The sequence below is a fragment of the Notothenia rossii genome (assembly GCF_949606895.1).
Source record: "Notothenia rossii genome assembly, chromosome: 3".
In the NCBI taxonomy this organism is placed as follows: Eukaryota; Metazoa; Chordata; class Actinopteri; order Perciformes; family Nototheniidae; genus Notothenia; species Notothenia rossii.
In genome coordinates this window covers 46,278,453-46,297,472 of record NC_136901.1, presented here as the reverse complement: position 1 = coordinate 46,297,472, position 19,020 = coordinate 46,278,453, and the positions used below count along the sequence as shown (strand labels likewise).

At 50.5% G+C, this 19,020-nt stretch overlaps 1 protein-coding gene across 2 annotated transcripts in view; it reads right to left on the bottom strand.

Moving 5' to 3' along the window:
• Positions 1–19,020, bottom strand: part of LOC307032753 (phosphatidylinositol 4,5-bisphosphate 3-kinase catalytic subunit alpha isoform-like) — a 71,170-nt gene that overhangs the window by 34,090 nt on the left and 18,060 nt on the right. For both annotated transcript variants that reach the window (XM_079670975.1, XM_079670974.1), the window contains exons 10-16: positions 17,301–17,442; positions 17,030–17,115; positions 15,412–15,517; positions 15,169–15,321; positions 14,947–15,078; positions 14,591–14,715; positions 14,341–14,422 (exon numbers count right to left, since the gene is read on the bottom strand). In XM_079670975.1, coding sequence (XP_079527101.1) covers positions 14,341–14,422; positions 14,591–14,715; positions 14,947–15,078; positions 15,169–15,321; positions 15,412–15,517; positions 17,030–17,115; positions 17,301–17,442 — 826 coding nt within the window. The remainder of the gene's footprint in view (positions 1–14,340; positions 14,423–14,590; positions 14,716–14,946; positions 15,079–15,168; positions 15,322–15,411; positions 15,518–17,029; positions 17,116–17,300; positions 17,443–19,020) is intronic.

Sequence of the window (19,020 nt, the reverse complement as noted above, 5' to 3'; positions counted from 1 at the left end):
TTTAATCATTATCTTTGCATTTAAATGATGTACGTTATAATTCATATGGTTCCTTTACCCAATGCACATAGTCTGGAGCTCACTGGGGTCCTGCATATGCTTTAATCAGGCTTTGTCCATTTGGCTATCAGTTTGTTAACGAAATGGACAGAGCCCCAGTTTTCCCCGTAATATGCTTTTTAATCATTATCTTTGCATTTAAATGATGTACGTTATAATTCATATGGTTCCTTTACCCAATGCACATAGTCTGGAGCTCACTGGGGTCCTGCATATGCTTTAATCTCGCTTTGTCCATTTGGCTATCAGTTTGTTAACGAAATGGACAGAGCCACAGTTTTCCCCCTAAAATGATTTTAAATCATTATCTTTGCATTTAAATGATTGATGTTATCATTAATATGGTTCCTTAACACAATGAACATAGTCTGGAGCTCACTGGGGTCCTGCATATGCGTTAATCAGGCGTTTTAACACTTTTTCCCACGAAAAATGATTTTTAATCACTTTTATGGGGCTATATAAATCAAATTCCGGGTAATACGGAGCACAATTGTACCTTTTACTATTTTAAATTATTGGTAATATATATCTTTGGGCTATAAAAGTGACATTTTTGGATGACTTTGTCAGTTTATGGAGCTTATTCCACAAATCCTGGAAGTTCCAGGCCAAATTTGGGAGCTCAGAGACGGCCTGCCGTGCACCCCCACCCGTGGAAAGAAGAACAAATCTAAGAAAACGGTCAATTATATCTTAAAATAATCAAAAATGAAGTTTTTGAATTGTTTTTGAATTTTTTCAAAGTGCCAACGGAGGAAGGGGTAAACTAAGCTCAACCCTTCGGCGCTTCGGGCCGAAGCCCCGGAGACTTTTGCACCCCCCCGTTGCAACTTGCAACAGAGAGGGGAATTGAGACCCCCCCTTCTCTGTCAAAAAAATTCATTCATCTTTTCCAGACTACTGTCTGCACAAAATCAGAAACCCAGTTTTTGAGAGGACTCAGAAAAAAAACGGCTCTGTAACTTCATGGAGGAATTAATCCGCTCCATGTGCACTCTGGCTCGGATACATTTTGTTGCCCGGAGACCTCCCAGCATGTTTCTTCCCAAACTCTGGAGGAATGCAAGGGGGCAAACGTTGAGTTTATGAGACATAATTTTCGGATACATTTTAACACTTTTACCCGTTTTCTACGGTTCTCCAAAAAGTAAAGTCTTACTTTGTGACAGTGGAGCAATGCAAGGGCAGTTGTCAGGGGACACATTATTTGTATACATACTGCTCCGAGTGCAGTTTGGCTAAGGTACCATTTGTGGAGCCACTACACTCTGTCACGGTTGCCAAACTTTGACTTTGGGAAACTAATCACTGGAGAAATGCAGGAGTTGTCAAGGAATTATGAGACACTATTTTTGGATAGATTTTTACACATTTAACCGTTTCATACGGTTCTCCAAAAAGCAAACTCTTGCTTTGTGACAGTGGAGGCCGTGCGCCTCCGGGTACCAGACTCCCCTGCCTCCTCCGTGTTGCGTGTGCTGCGTGGGGGTAACCCTGCGTGTCCGTTACCCTGCGTGTCTCTTACCTCCCAGGCCGACCGATATGAAGCGTTTCCAAGACGAACCGTCTGACTCAGGGGTCCCACCACAGGTTCCGTAGCGGGGTGGAAGTTCCACCTCCTCTCTTTGCCGCGGAATGCAAGACAAACACCTGTTTCTCTCATCCTCCACTGTGGCGTAGCGGCCTTAGTCGGCTGCGGCATTCAGCAATTGGCCTTGCTCCGGGCACAGGACCCTACTTCATCAAACTACCTGTTTGATCCTACGTAACAACCACATATATGCTTGTCTGCAAAGACATTGATCGAATGGCAAACGTGACCCGCCATCGGAAGGCCTCCGCCGGCCCGGCTTCGTGCCGGTGCTCTGGCGGTCGGTTCTTCCAAACTGCGGGTTTGACTCTGCTCCTGGGAGCGCATATGCTTGTCTGCAAAGAGGGACATGCCTGGTCCCGCCCAGGTGTTCTTCTACGGCTAGTGTCCAACAACCACATATATGCTTGTCTGCAAAGACATTGATTGAATGGCAAACGTGACCCGCCATCGGAAGGCCTCCACCGGCCCGGCTTCGTGCCGGTGCTCTGGCGGTCGGTTCCTCCAAACTGTGGGTTTGACTCTGCTCCTGGGAGCGCATATGCTTGTCTGCAAAGAGGGACATGCCTGGTCCCGCCCAGGTGTTCTTCTAGGGCTAGTGTCCAGCCAGCTGCGGTATCATCAGATTTGACCCGCCATCGGAGGGCCTCCTCCCCGGGTCCAGCTTCCGGTGCTTGGCGGTCGGTTCCTCCAAACTGTGGGTTTGACTCTGCTCCTGGGAGCGCATATGCTTGTCTGCAAAGAGGGACATGCCTGGTCCCGCCCAGGTGTTCTTCTACGGCTAGTGTCCAGCCAGCTGCGGTATCATCAGATTTGACCCGCCATCGGAGGGCCTCCTCCCCGGGTCCAGCTTCCGTTGCTTGGCGGTCGGTTCCTCCAAACTGTGGGTTTGACTCTGCTCCTGGGAGCGCATATGCTTGTCTGCAAAGAGGGACATGCCTGGTCCCGCCCAGGTGTTCTTCTACGGCTAGTGTCCAGCCAGCTGCGGTATCATCAAATTTGACCCGCCATCGGAGGGCCTCCTCCCCGGGTCCAGCTTCCGGTGCTTGGCGGTCGGTTCATCCAAACTACGGGTAATCCTGGAGCGGACATAAACAAAGAATGATATTTTACAGGATGATGGATATGTGTTTTTTCCAGGCTTTTTGGAAATAAACCAAATGTGATTTTGCAGTGCATGATATAGCTCATTTTACCCATGTGATGTTGTGCAGTACATTACTGAGCTCATTTAACGATATGGTCTACCAGGCGAAGTGGGATGCTGCCATTTCCCAACTGGTCTCCGGAGGAATATAAGGAGAGTTGACAGGGGACTCTGCCCAGTGCTCATGAACCAAATGAGGGGTGTGTTAGAGGGGAAAGGCTCTGGCTGTTTCTGCAGCCTCTGCATCTACCTTCTCTCCCCACCCCGATACCAGCGCGTGCCTGCTGTAAAAGGCAGGTGCACGGGCTCTCACTTCCACTAACTCTGAGCCTGGCTCCCGAGCAGCACGTTCTCCCCGGCAGTCCGCCAGCAGATGAAAAACACCCACCTCTCCGCCTCTTCCGAGGGACGAGGGAACCGCGCGGGGGGGTCTGCTGGAGGTTCCTGCCGGGTGCTCCGTACTGCGTTTCACCGGGACCTGGCTCGAAAAACTCGGAACTCTGACTCCAGTGCGGTGTGGCGGTCTCGCCCTGGCCGTCCACCGTGCGCCTCCGGGTACCTGACTCCCCTGCCTCCTCCGGGGGCAGGTGCGAGGGGTTCAATGCCTCCTCCCCCCGCTGCGGCGAAACCCGGAGCGGGACGGAGCGCCCGGAGGTACTGTTACCCCCACGTTTTGTACCCAAAACTGTCTTGTGAGCTCGTGGCAGAACCATGAAACAAAAAACAATCAATGTATCGGACCCATCGCCAGTCGCGTTGGTGCGGAGGTGGGACCATTTTAACCAGGTGGTAACCCAAGTCCTCCCCTTGGTCCGTGTTCCCTGCATTGAAGCATCGGACCCATGGTTGCAATCAGCAGTTGGCTAACGCATATAAACGGAGAAACAGAAAACCATTTAAATAGAATTCATTGTGTGTGTTTTTGGAAGGATGTTGACCGAATGCCCGGTGTGCAGCCTCCGCTATCTGGCTTTGAATAAGCACCTTAAGCACAAACATGCAGTGCGGAACCTGGATGAAAGAGGCATCATTCTTAAAATGGCCAGTGGTAGAATAAATGTTCGGACCAAACCCTGTCCCATCACAGGGTGTTCGTATGCTGGGAGGAAACTACACCGTCATGTAACTCGTGACCACCCTGAGTTCTCCCGAGATGAGGCACATCAGGTCATGGCAAGGCTGAAGCATAGTGTGGCCCTGCAGTTGCTCCATGACCTCCGAGAGACTAATCCCATCATTGGAATGGCTACATCATTGGATATAGACAATGAGGAGGAATACCCGGTGCACCCTCCACCCTTCTCCCCACATACCGAGTGTGACGAAGAGGACTGCATGCAGGTGAGGCTGGACAATGTGGCATTGAGGGCTCAGAAGGATGCCCTCATTGATGAGGTGAAGACCCTGCGCTCCAGGCTAAAACAGGGTCTAAAACCCAGGAAGCAGAATGCCGCTGCTGCTCTGCTTGAGGAAGACGAAGAATGTATACGATTTAAGGGCGTAGCAATCCCAAGTACCCCCGACATGAACTCAGTAGCCTCCGGCAGCAATACCCCTCTCAAGACCCCGGTGAAGACTGTCATGCGGTCCATAGAAGCCTCTGCGAGTGAGACCCCCCTCAAGTCTGTGATGCGGTCCCCAGAAGCCTCCGGAAGCAAGACCCCGGTGAAGACTGTCATGCGGTCCGACAAAGCCTCCGGTAGTGAGACCCCGGTGAAGACTGTCATGCGGTCCCCAGAAGCCTCCGGAAGCAAGACCCCGGTGAAGACTGTCATGCGGTCCGACAAAGCCTCCGGTAGTGAGACCCCTCTCAAGTCTGTGATGCGGTCCCCAGAAGCCTCCGGAAGCAAGACCCCAGTGAAGACTGTCATGTGGTCCCCAGAAGCCTCCGGTAGTGAGACCCCAGTGAAGACTGTCATGCGGTCCATAGAAGCCTCTGCGAGTGAGATCCCTCTCAAGTCTGTGATGCGGTCCCCAGAAGCCTCCGGAAGCAAGACCCCAGTGAAGACTGTCATGTGGTCCCCAGAAGCCTCCGGTAGTGAGACCCCAGTGAAGACTGTCATGCGGTCCATAGAAGCCTCTGCGAGTGAGATCCCTCTCAAGTCTGTGATGCGGTCCCCAGAAGCCTCCGGAAGCAAGACCCCGATGAAGACTGTCATGCGGTCCGTAGAAGCCTCCTGTAGTGAGACCCCTGTATGCCAGAAGACCCGTGCGTCTGTCTCCAATAAGCTGAAAGCTAATCTGGCTAAGGACTGGCCCTCTTCCCAAAATCAATGGTGCACTGGGAAGGGACTGCGGAATACCATGCGTGAAATCACGTTGCCTAAAAGCATGGAGACGTACATTCAGACATACAGAGGTCATTGTGAGGGTCTTGCACCGACAGTAAAACGGAAAGAGAATTGTATGTCCAATGTCAGCCGGATAAAGAACTTCATAGTATTCATGGCCCATGGTTTTGACCGGCTGTCAGACTGGCTGTTTCTAAAAGACACAAAGAGGGTCCGTGGCTGGAGCAAGTATATTTCAGAGTCGGGCCGGACAGTCACAACATCGCTGTTGTTCCTGAAGACTGTGAACCATTTCCTGAGGTACTTGTCTGCATCAAAGCTCCGGGGGTGCAGGCTCACCCAGTCTGATATGACCAACATCATCAGAGAGGTGAAAGCCAACATTAACGATTTGAAAAAGTCTGTCACTCTCCACCAGTTTAAGGTGAAGAGGGACAAGCTGGATCGTCTGCCGAGCCAGGCGGAGCTTCTCGCCGCCATGGCGGCCGCTGAGAAGCGCATCCCTGATCTCCTTGACCTGATGGCTAGCAATCCGACCTCAATCACCCAGTACCTGCTATATGGCTATCTAACCCTCCATTGGAGCCTCCTGTATGGCCACCGTCCGGGTGTGTATGCAAACATGACCAACACGGAGGTCTTTGAGGCGGACAGAAGGGGCACTGCTGAGGGCTACATCATCCACGTGCAGGATCACAAGACTGCCAAGACATTTGGTGAAGCACAGCTGGTGCTTACAATAAAGGAGTTTAGCTGGGTCATGCGGTGGATGGGGATAAAAGAGGGCTTGTCGGGTCCTCAGAATGAATTCTTCCTTTTCACATCGGGGAAGCAGGCTTCCAAGAACCTGAACGCTCACTTGAAGAGGGCTTGGGCTGATGCTGGGCTAGAAACAGCCGTCACCTTCACCATCTTGCGCACTGCCCTGGCTGACAATATCAAGCATCACCAAGATCCAGAAAGCAGGTCGATTCTGGCTAGGTTTATGTGCCACGACGTAAGCACTGCAGACCGGTTCTACGCGAATACGCCTGGAATAAAGGAGGCATTGAAGATCCGCTCCATGTTCAGGGCGGCGGCAGCAGCTGCAGCAGCATCATCATCAGAAGGAGGTCTACCACCGTCAGCTACCTCCGAAGAGGATTCAGGGGCGGAGAGCAGCGATACCTCTTCTTCAGGACCGATTGGTACTCCTGATGAGGGGAAAGGGGCCGTGGACTCAACCTTTTTTCCCCGGTGCACTGTACAAGTTAGACGGCTAATATGGCCCCCAGGCCCCTGTTAATCATGTTGTTATTATGTTTATTTTGTATACTGTTTTTGTAAAAGTGGTGTGATAATTAAATAAAAAAAAAAAAAAAACATTAGTATAACCTTGAAGGTTCCCAGGGGCAAATACAGTGCCTGTCATTTTGCAGGATATAATTTAACATGTAACCTCTCCTGGAAATGGACATACTCTGTGCATTTCCAGGAGAGGTTCCATGTTAAATTATATCCTGCAATATCCTCCAAAGAAGGGGTGGTAGTGTCATGAATAAGGCCGAATATGTATGCCGATGTGCGGACGGTAAAGCACCGCAAAATCCACCCCTTTAGGGTAACCAGGGGCATGAAGTTCTGTAGGGTGTGAACATCTGGGTTTAGTCCGAGTGAGGAGTGCTCGAGCGTGGGAGGATGTGTAAGGCAGAGGAGGGGAACAAAAGGTGTGTGCAGGAGCAGGGAGAAAAGAGAAAATAAAAAGACTCAAAGTGTTCCACCTTCCAGCAGCAGCAGCAGCGGGCCCGCTCTGTCCGTGGTGCTGAACACCTGCCTGTCTATGTGGAGTACAAAAACAAACAAAGACAAACACCTTTAAGGTCACCAGGGGCGTGAGGTTCTGGTTCTGGCGGTGTGCATGGAGGGGTTTAGTCCGAGTGAGGAGTGCTCGAGCGTGGGAGGATGTGTAAGGCAGAGGAGGGGAACAAAAAAAAACGAATACAAATAAGTTAAAGTGTGAACCTCCAGCAGGGCAGGTGCTGCTGCTGCTGCTGCTGCTGTGAAGGAGGACGAATATTGATGCTTGTGTTCGGACGGTAAAGCACCGCAAAATCCACCCCCCCTTAAAGGTGACCAGGGGCATGAGATTCTGCAGGGTGTGAACATCTGGGTTTAGTCCGTGGGGGAGTGCTTAAGTCCGGGGGCCCGGGGTCTCACGGTGCACGAGGTTATGGAAGTGCCACTGTTGCCGGAGGTCCTTAGTCCGTCCTTTGGGGCTCTGTCAGGGGCTACAGAGAGGTGGTTTTCCCGGTCCCTCTCCTGGAGGTATGAAATAACCTGAGCTCCATGTGAGGGAGCCGTGCTGGAGCTGCTTAGTCCGTCCTTTGGTGGTCTGTGAGGGGCTAATGAGAGGTGTTTTCCCCGGTCTATTTGATGGAAGTCTGACACGAGCAGAGTGTGCATGCTTTGAAACTAATCCACCCACGCTTAGCATGCTATTTTAGGGTATAAATCGTACCTTGTCACCATGCACTGTGCTCCCTGGGACGACGCGCCCTCGTGTGGGGACACATGAGAACTGCACTCAAATCACTTTGTGCTTTTTAAACAGTTTAACATATTTTTTTCCACATTTAAAAAACGCTTTCTGCCCTGGAAATCATTTCTAATCATTATTACCGTTATGGAGGGGCTGCAGGAACACTTTCCCCGCCTTGCAAACATTTATTCCTGGTTCAAATAATCAATTTGTTCCGCCTGCTTTGCGTCAGCACCTCTGCGGCTGTCGGATTAACACAGATGAATGCACTTTTAACACTGACGCAGCCAGAATTCCTGCTCTTTTCCTGGGTTACAAAGTGAGGTGACGCAGCCTGTCCTCTGAGTCTCCCCGCCTCTCATAGACTTATTTCTGGGTAAAAAAAGCCATGTGCTCCGCCCCCTGGATCTCTGCATGTGTGTGTGTGCCTGTGAGTCTGTGGCTACTGTCCACATGCCCGCATTAGGAGGCACTATTTTCGGATACATTTTCTCATTTTCACCACTTTTCATGTTTTTATTATGTATATTGTTATATTATTATTATTATTATTATTGTATATATGTATACTGTGTATACTGTTTTTGTAAAAATCATGTGATTATTAAATAAATAATAAAACATGAATATAACCTTGAAGTTTCCCAGGGGCAAATATAGTGCCAGGTGTCAGACTATTTAAACAATGTTTACCCAGGATTCAGACACCTTCCCTGGCTTGTAAAATGCGGTGATGCGCCCTGGAGGTATCAGACTATTTTAAACAACTTTTCCCCGCCTTTCAAACACTTGTTCCTGGGTTATAGCCTGTCATTTTGCAGGATATAATTTAACATGGAACCTCTCCTGGAAATGGACATACTCTGTGCATTTCCAGGAGAGGTTCCATGTTAAATTATATCCTGCAAAATGACAGGCAACAACTCTCTTCCAGACGTTTAAAAACACTTTTCCGACTATTTTAAACAACTTTTCCCCGCCTTTCAAACACTTGTTCCTGGGTTATAGCCTGTCATTTTGCAGGATATAATTTAACATGGAACCTCTCCTGGAAATGGACATACTCTGCGCATTTCCAGGAGAGGTTCCATGTTAAATTATATCCTGCAAAATGACAGGCTACAACTCTCTTCCAGACGTTTAAAAACACTTTCCCCGACCATTTAAACATTATTTATGGCTTGTAAAGTGCGGTGATGAGCCCTGACAGTATCAGACTATTTAAAGGGTTACCAGAAGCATGAGAATATCCTCCACAGAAGGGGTGGTGGTGCCGTGAATAAGGCCGAATATGGATACCGATGTGCGGACGGTAAAGCACCGCAAAATCCACCCCCTTTAGGTTAACCAGGGGCATGAAGTTCTGTAGGGTGTGAACATCTGGGTTTAGTCCGTGGGGGAGTGCTTAAGTCCGGGAGTCCGGGGACTCACGGTGTGCAAGGTTATGGAGGTGCCCATGTCAGGGACACATGCTGGAGGTCTGTGGTCCGTCCTTTGGGGGTCTTGGAGGGGCCACAGAGAGGAGATTTCCCCGGTCTCTGTCCTGGATGAGTGAAATAAACAGAGTCTCCATGTCAGGGACACATGCTGGAGGTCTCTCTCCCGAGAGTGGACGTCCATTGCCTGTAAATTGGTCTAACATTAGGTCTGTCACTTTGGCTAACCGCACCACTGTCTGTCGTCTCCCGCAAGTGGACATCCATTGTCACTTTGGCTAACCGCACCACTGTCTGTCGTCTCCCGCAAGTGGACATCCATTGTCACTTTGGCTAACCGCACCACTGTCTGTCGTCTCCCGCAAGTGGACATCCATTGTCACTTTGGCTAACCGCACCACTGTCTGTCGTCTCCCGCAAGTGGACATCCATTGCCCCTAAATAGGGTTAGGGTTAGGGTTACGATTTAAGGGCCTGGCAATCTCAAGTACCCACGGCATGAACACAGTAGCCTCCGGCAGCAATACCCCTCTCAAGACCCCGGTGAAGACTGTCATGCGGTCCGCAGAAGCCTCCGGTAGTGAGAACCCTCTCAAGGCCCCGGCCAAGTCTGTGATGCGGTCCCCAGAAGCCTCCGGCAGCAATACCCCTCTCAAGACCCCGGTGAAGAATGTCATGCGGTCCGCAGAATCCTCCGGTAGTGAGACCCCTCTCAAGGCCCCGGCCAAGTCTGTGATGCGGTCCCCAGAAGCCTCCGGCAGCAATACCCCTCTCAAGACCCCGGTGAAGACTGTCGTGCGGTCCGCAGAATCCTCCGGTAGTGAGACCCCTCTCAAGGCCCCTGGCCAAGTCTGTGATGCGGTCCCCAGAAGCCTCCGGCAGCAATACCCCTCTCAAGACCCCGGTGAAGACAGTCATGCGGTCCGCAGAAGCCTCCCGTAGTGAGACCCCTGTATGCCAGAAGACCCGTGCGTCTGTCTCCAATAAGCTGAAAGATAATCTGGCTAAGGACTGGCCCTCTCCCCCAAATCACTGGTCCACTGGGAAGGGACGGGGGAATAGCATGCGTGAAATCACGTTGCCTAAAAGCATGGAGACGTACATTCAGACATACAGAGGTCATTGTGAGGGTGTCGCACCGACAGTAAAACGGAAAGAGAATTGTATGTCCAATGTCAGCCGGATAAAGAACTTCATAGTATTCATGGCCCATGGTGTTGACCGGCTGTCAGACTGGCTGTTTCTAAAAGACACAAAGAGGGTCCGTGGCTGGAGCGAGTATATTTCAGAGTCGGGCCGGACAGTCACAACATCGCTGTTGTTCCTGAAGACTGTGAACCATTTCCTGAGGTACTTGTCTGCATCAAAGCTCCAGGGGTGCAGGCTCACCCAGTCTGATATGACCCACATCATCAGAGAGTTGACAGCCAACATGAACGACTTGAAAAAGTCTGTCACTGTCCACCAGTTTAAGGTGAAGAGGAACAAGCTGGATCGTCTGCCGAGCCAGGCGGAGCTTCTCGCCGCCATGGCGGCCGCTGAGAAGCGCATCCCTGATCTCCTTGACCTGATGGCTAGCAATCCGACCTCAATCACCCAGTACCTGCTATATGGCTATCTAACCCTCCATTGGAGCCTCCTGTATGGCCACCGTCCGGGTGTGTACGCAAACATGACCAACACGGAGGTCTTTGAGGTGGACAGAAGGGGCACTGCTGAGGGCTACATCATCCACGTGCAGAATCACAAGACTGCCAAGACATTTGGCGAAGCACAGCTGGTGCTTACAGTAAAGGAGTTTAGCTGGGTCATGCGGTGGATTGGGATAAAAGAGGGTTTGTCGGGTCCTCAGAGTGAATTCTTCCTTTTCACATCGGGGAAGCAGGCTTCCAAGAACCTGAACGCTCACTTGAAGAGGGCTTGGGCTGATGCTGGGCTAGAAACAGCCGTCACCTTCACCATCTTGCGCACTGCCCTGGCTGACAATATCAAGCATCACCAAGATCCAGAAAGCAGGTCGATTCTCGCTAGGTTTATACGTCACGACGTAAGTACTGCAGACCGGTTCTAAGCGAATACGCCTGGAATAAAGGAGGGATTGAAGATCCGCTCCATGTTCAGGGCGGCAGCAGCTGCAGCAGCAGCATCATCAGAAGGAGGTCTACCACCGTCAGCTACCTCCGAAGAGGACTCAGGGGCGGAGAGCAGCGATACCTCTTCTTCAGGACCAATTGATACTCCTGATGAGGGGACAGGGGCCGTGGACTCAACCATTTTTCCCCGGTGCACCGTACAAGTTAGACGGCTAATATGGCCCCCAGGCCCTTGTTAATCATGTTTTTATTATGTTTATTATGTATATTTTGTATACTGTTTTTGTAAAAATCGTATGATAATTAAATAAGTAATAAAACATTAGTATAACCTTGAAGGTTCCCAGGGGCAAATACAGTGCCAGGTATCAGACTATTTAAACAATGTTTACCCATGATTAAGACACCTTCCCTGGCTTGTAAAATGTGGTGATGTGCCCTGGAGGTATCAGACTATCTTAAACAACTTTTCTCCGCCTTTCAAACACTTATTCCTGGGTTATACCCTGTCATTTTGCACGATATCATTTAACATTGACCCTCTCCTGAAAATGAACATATTCTGTGCATTTCCAGGAGAGGTTACATGTTAAATTATATCGTGCAAAATGACAGACTACAACTCTCTTCCAGACGTTTAAAAACACTTTCCCCCACCATTTAAACATTATTTCTGGCTTGTAAAGTGCGGTGATGAGCCCTGGTAGTATCAGACTATTTAAAGGGTTACCAGGAGCATGAGAATATCCTCCAAGGGGGGCGGGGGGCGGGGGGGGATGCCAATATGGATGCCGATGTGTGGACGGTAAAGCACCGCAAAATCCACCCCATTTAGGGTTACCAGGGGCATGAGGTTCTGTAGGGTGTGATCATCTGGGTTTAGTCCGTGGGGGAGTGCTTGAGTCCGGGGGCCCGGGGACTCACGGTGCACGAGGTTATGGAAGTGCCACTGTTGCCGGAGGTCCTTAGTCCGTCCTTTGGGGCTCTGTGAGGGGCTACAGAGAGGTGGTTTTACAGGTCCCTCTCCTGGAGGTATGAAATAACCTGAGCTCAATGTGAGGGAGAGAGGCTGGAGGTCATTAGGCCGTCCTTTGGGGCTCTGTGAGGTGCCAAAGAGAGGTGCTTTTCCCGGTCTGTGTCCTGGAGGTGTGAAAAAACCTGTTTCAAACTGCTCTGGGTGTGCGCCATCCGTGGAGTCTCCCTGGTTCTCTGCACGTGTGTGTGCCTGTGAGTCTGAGGCCCTGACAGCACTCTGCTGAGGCCCTGACCGCAGCGACTCGGCTGTTTTTACCTGCTTGTCCATTTGGCTATCAGAATGTTAACGAAACGGACAGATCCACAGTTTTCCCCCTTAAAATGATTTTTAATCGTAATCTTTGCATTTAAATGATTGATGTTATCATTAATATGGTTCCTTAACACAATGCACATAGTCTGGAGCTCACTGGGGTCCTGCATATGCTTTAATCAGGCTTGTCCATTTGACTATTCAAATGTTAACGAAACGGACAGACTTCCGTGCACATCAGCAGCTGTTGGATTAAAACAGTTTAATGCGCTTTTAACACTCACGCAGCCAGGATTCCTACTCCTTTCCTGGGTTACAAAGTGATGTGACGCAGCCTGTCCTCTGGGGCAGCCTCTCTGGCTACTGTCCACACGCAAGCATTCTTCCAGGTAATGTCTGAGAGTCATTTCAAATGGTTTCAAACTGATCTGGGTGTGCGCCATCCATGGAGTCTCCCGGCATTTCAGAGACCTATTGCTGGGTAAAAAAGCCATGTGATCCACCCTGGATCTCTGCATGTGTGTGTGCCTGTGAGTCTGAGGCCCTGACAGCACTCTGCTGAGGCCCTGACCGCAGCGACTCGGCTGTTTTTACCTGCTTGTCCATTTGAATCAGAATGTTAACGAAACGGACAGATCCACCGTTTTCCCCCTAAAAATGATTTTTAATCGTTATCTTTGCATTTAAATGATTGATGTTATCATTAATATGGTTCCTTAACACAATGCACATAGTCTGGAGCTCACTGGGGTCCTGCATATGCTTTAATCAGGCTTGTCCATTTGGCTATTCAAATGTTAACGGACGGATTTCCGTCCATTTGGCTATCCGAATGTTAACGAAACGGACAGACTTCCGTGCACATCAGCAGCTGTCGGATTAAAACAGTTTAATGCACTTTTAACACTCACGCAGCCAGGATTCCTGCTCCTTTCCTGGGTTACAAAGTGATGCGACGCAGCCTGTCCTCTGGGGCAGCCTGCTCCTCTCTGGCTACTGTCCACATGCAAGCATTCTTCCAGGTAATGTCTGAGAGTCATTTCATATGGTTTCAAACTGCTCTGGGTGTGCGCCATCCATGGAGTCTCCCCGCCTTTCAGAGACCTATTGCTGGGTAAAAAAAGCCATGTGCTCCGCCCCCTGGATCTCTGCATGTGTGTGTGCCTGTGAGTCTCTGGCTACTGTCCACATGCCCGCATTATGAAGCACTATTTCCGGATACGTTTTCTCATTTTCACCACTTTTCCCTGGGTAAAATTAGGTCTGTCACTTTGGGTAACCGCACTACTCTCGGAAGTCTCCCGAGAGTGGACGTCCATTGCCTCTAAATAGGGTAAAATTAGGTTTGTCACTTTGGGTAACCGCACCACTCTCGGAAGTCTCCCGAGAGTGGACGTCCATTGCCTCTAAATAGGGTTAGGGTTATGTATCCCTCTTTGATTGGTTAAGTGTAGTGGTTTGTCGGTTAGGGTTCTGTAACCGTCTTTGGTTGGTTAAGTATAGTGGTTTGTTGGTTAGGGTTAGGGTTCTGTACCCCTCTTTGATTGGTTAAGTGTAGTGGTTTGTTGGTTAGGGTTAGGGTTCTGTACCCCTCTTTGATTGGTTAAGTGTAGTGGTTTGTCGGTTAGGGTTAGGGTTCTGTATCCCTCTTTGATTGGTTTAGTGTAGTGGTTTGTTGGTTAGGGTTAGGGTTCTGTACCCCTCTTTGGTTGGTTAAGTATAGTGGTTTGTTGGTTAGGGTTAGGGTTCTGTACCCCTCTTTGATTGGTTAAGTGTAGTGGTTTGTTGGTTAGGGTTAGGGTTCTGTACCCCTCTTTGATTGGTTAAGTGTAGTGGTTTGTCGGTTAGGGTTAGGGTTCTGTATCCCTCTTTGATTGGTTTAGTGTAGTGGTTTGTCGGTTAGGGTTCTGTACCTGCGAGGCTTCGTCTCTCGAGTTCCATTTGACGGACAGAAGCAGCTTAGGGAGAGACTCAGGAATCTTTACACAGTAATGTCTGCAGAGAGAGACAGGTAGGCAGACAGACAGTTAGAGAGAGACAGAGAGACAGGTAAAACATAGAAACCACCAAGAAACACAGAGACAAAGAGAAAGAGAGAGGGACTCACCAGTGTGAAGCCCCTCCCCTCACCTGTGTGAAGCCCTGCCCCTACCTGTGACTCACCTGTGTCTCCAGAGGAAGTCCTTCTCCTGCTCGGAGAGCTCGTACAGAGGGTCTTTGGAGCTAAGGGACCGCAGCTGCTCTGCATCTCCTGCAGAAACACTGCTGTCACAGGCCAGGCGACTGCTCTGAGAGACAGACAGGTGGAGAGACAGACAGGTGGAGAGGGAGACAGGTATTACCAGGTGTTAGTGTTCACTGGAAAGTAACTAGCGTTCACTGGAAAGTAACTTGTGTTCACTGGAAAGTAGCTTGTTTGTTTTGTCCATGGCCATTTAGGGGCTCCGTAGTTACCGTAGCAGTAGCTGTATATATATATATCACATTACATTATACATACAGATAATGTAATGTAGTACCAGGCCGTGGCAGTAGCTGTAGCCCAGCTCCCGGCTGATGGTCCAGTTTGCGTGCTCTTCGATCTGCTGATCATCAGGAAACACCACGGTCTGATTAAACCAGGAGAACTCCAGTTCCACACAGGGGGTCTCCTACAGAGAGACAGGTAGCAGAGAGACAGGTAGCAGAGAGACAGGTAGCAGAGAGACAGGTAACAGACAGACAGAGAGACAGACAGGTACCTTGTTGGGATTTGAACCAGCAACTCCGATGGGGTTCAGCAGGTCTTCCAGGCCATGAGGAACCGGCCAAAGACTGAGAGCCACTTTCCCTGAGACCAGGACGTCGGTATAATCAAACAGGTTGACATTCCCCCAGGCCAGAGGACAGTGCTCCTGGGGACAGACAGGTAGAGAGACAGACAGTTGAGAGACAGACAGCATACAGACAGACAGGTGAGTATGTATGTCTCCTTCCTGTCTCACCTCCTTGGCTCCCTTCCTTCCCTTCACTGAGCAGATAGACAGGCAGAGTCTGGCCGAGCGAGGGAGGTCAGCCAGGTAGATATCATAGGCCAGCCACTCGTTCCACCTGAGAGACAGACAGGTACAGAGACAGGTGAGACAGGCAGAGTCTGGCCGAGCGAGGGAGGTCAGCCAGGTAGATATCATAGGCCAGCCACTCGTTCCACCTGAGAGACAGATAGGTACAGAGACAGGTGAGACAGGCAGAGTCTGGCCGAGCGAGGGAGGTCAGCCAGGTAGATATCATAGGCCAGCCACTCGTTCCACCTGAGAGACAGACAGTTACAGAGAAAGGTGAGACACGCAGAGTCTGGCCGAGCGAGGTAGGTCAGCCAGGTAGATATCATAGGCCAGCCACTCGTTCCACCTGAGAGACAGATAGGTACAGAGACAGGTGAGACAGGCAGAGTCTGGCCGAGCGAGGGAGGTCAGCCAGGTAGATATCATAGGCCAGCCACTCATTCCACCTGAGAGAAAGACAGTTACAGAGACAGGTGAGACAGGCAGAGTCTGGCCGAGCGAGGGAGGTCAGCCAGGTAGATGTCATAGGCCAGCCACTCGTTCCACCTGAGAGACAGATAGGTACAGAGACAGGTGAGACAGGCAGAGTCTGGCCGAGCGAGGGAGGTCAGCCAGGTAGATATCATAGGCCAGCCACTCGTTCCACCTGAGAGACAGATAGGTACAGAGACAGGTGAGACAGGCAGAGTCTGGCCGAGCGAGGGAGGTCAGCCAGGTAGATATCATAGGCCAGCCACTCGTTCCACCTGAGAGACAGATAGGTACAGAGACAGATGAGACAGGCAGAGTCTGGTCGAGCGAGGGAGGTCAGCCAGGTAGATATCATAGGCCAGCCACTCGTTCCACCTGAGAGAAAGACAGGTACAGAGACAGGTGAGACAGGCAGAGTCTGGCCGAGCGAGGGAGGTCAGCCAGGTAGATATCATAGGCCAGCCACTCGTTCCACCTGAGAGACAGACAGGTACAGAGACAGGTGAGACAGGCAGAGTCTGGCCGTGCGAGGGAGGTCAGCCAGGTAGATATCATAGGCCAGCCACTCGTTCCACCTGAGAGACAGACAGGTACAGAGACAGGTGAAACAGACAGGTAGATACGGGTGAGACAGACAGGTAGATATCATAGGCCAGCCACTCGTTCCACCTGAGAGATAGACAGGTACAGAGATTGGTGAGACAGACAGGTACAGAGATGGGTGAGACAGACAGGTAGATATCATAGGCCAGCCACTCGTTCCACCTGAGAGACAGACAGATACAGAGACAGGTGAGACAGACAGGTACAGAGACGGTGAGACAGACAAGTAGATATCATAGGCCAGCCACTTGTTCCCCCTGAGAGACAGACAGATACAGAGACAGGTGAGACAGACAGGTACAGAGACAGGTGAGACAGACAGGTAGATGTTATTGTGTGTGTGTGTGTGTGTGTGTGTGTGTGTGTGTGTGTGTGTGTGTGTGTATGTGTGTGTGTGTGTGTGTGTGTGTGTGTGTGTGTGTGTGTGTGTGTGTGTGTGTGTGTGTGTGTGTGTGTGTGTGTGTGTGTGTGTGTGTGTGTGTACCTGGGGTTAGAGCAGGGGACTCTCTGTGTGTTGACGTTGTCACAGAGCGGCTCTCCTCCATGATAGATACCTGTCCTCACATAGATCTACACACGCACACGCACACGCACACGCACACACCCACACACACACACACACACACACACACACACACACACACACACACACACACGCACACGCCCACACACACACACACACACACACACACACACACTGTATCAGAGCTGTGTCAGTGGGTGGCGGAGCGTCTGATTGGACGATAGTTCCTCACCTTGTCGATGTCTCTGATGTTGACGTTGACGTAAGTGGCGCAGAGGAGGCGGAGCCTCAGCTGGGTGTTAAAGGCCCAGAGGGAACGGGGGGGGGAGCCATCGCCCCCCCCAGGACAGGGAGACGGCTGGGGGGTCCTCCGGCTGAGAGACACACAGGAAGGTGATTGGCTACTGTACATCTGTGTACGTGTGTCAGAGACGCTGATTGGCTGTGTACGTGTGTCAGAGACGCTGATTGGCTGTGTACGTGAGTCAGAGATGCTGATTGGCTGTGTACGTGTGTCAGAGACGCTGATTGGCTGTGTACGTGTGTCAGAGACGCTGATTGGCTGTGTACGTGTGTCAGAGACGTTGATTGGCTGTGTACTAGGGGTTTCACAACTACCAATATTTACTAGTCGACTAGTTTTTCAAAATAGTAGTCGACTAGTCGACTAGTCGTTACGTCATAATAGAGACACACAAAGAGAGGTTTACAACTGTATTTTCTATTGGAACTCATACAGTAACATTAAACACTGCATTTTAATTTGTGTTACATGGCTGAGTAAATAACAAACAGTAACTGGACTCACCAAAATCGACAGCAAAAAACTCTTGTTTACATAAATGCCACGTAAATCCAGTGCGCAACAGCACATTGCGCAACACTTCGCTGTCCTCCACGATAACGTCCACCTTTCCATATTTTTGGTTTGAACACCAACGCATCGACATGTGAGGGAAGGAGGCTTGACTGCTTTCGGGTGACAGTGTTGCCTGCCAGGGAAAAAACCCTCTCACTCGGGGTGCTTGTGGCTGGAATAGCCAGGTAGCTTCTCGAAAGCGGGGGAAGCGGTGCACGTTTTCTGCCCACCACTCCAGTGGATTATCCATTGTGGGGATATGCGGTGTCCGCTGGCAGTAATCCCGTAGCTCATCATCCGCATCACTGTTGACCCGTGTTTTCTTGCTTTTCGTTTGCCTCTGTTCAGTGCTGACGCCGGTCCGTTGCTCACTGGTGCTAGCATTACTGCTAGTGCTAGCTGTCGGCAGCGGGTGTTTCATCTTCAGATGGTTGCGCATAGCAGATGCATTTGTAGTGTACTTCAGTACAGCTGTACACAACTGACACTTCACTGTGGAGTTGGTTACATCTTCGTTGAAGTACTGCCATACATAAGAATGTCGGACGTGTTTTGTAGCATTTTGCAGCACCTCGTTTACCTCCATTTTTTTCCACGACTAGTCGACTAGGGCCTACAGCGCCGACTAGTGGTAAAGGTAGTCGACTAGTCGACTAGTCGATTAGTTGGTGAAACCCCTACTGTGTACGTGTATCAGAGACGCTGATTGGCTGTGTACGTGTGTCAGAGACGCTGATTGGCTGTGTACGTGTGTCAGAGATGCTGGTTGGCTGGGTGCGTGTTTCAGAGATGCTGATTGGCTGTGTACGTGTGTCAGAGACGCTGATTGGCTGTGTACGTGTGTCAGAGACGCTGATTGGCTGCTGTGCGTGAGTCAGAGACGCTGATTGGCTGTGTACGTGCTTCAGAGATGCTGATTGGCTGTGTACGTGTGTCAGAGATGCTGATTGGCTGTGTACGTGCGTCAGAGACGCTGATTGGCTGCTGTACGTGTGTCAGAGATGCTGATTGGCTGTGTACGTGTGTCAGAGATGCTGATTGGCTGTGTATGTGCTTCAGAGATGCTGATTGGCTGTGTACGTGTGTCAGAGAT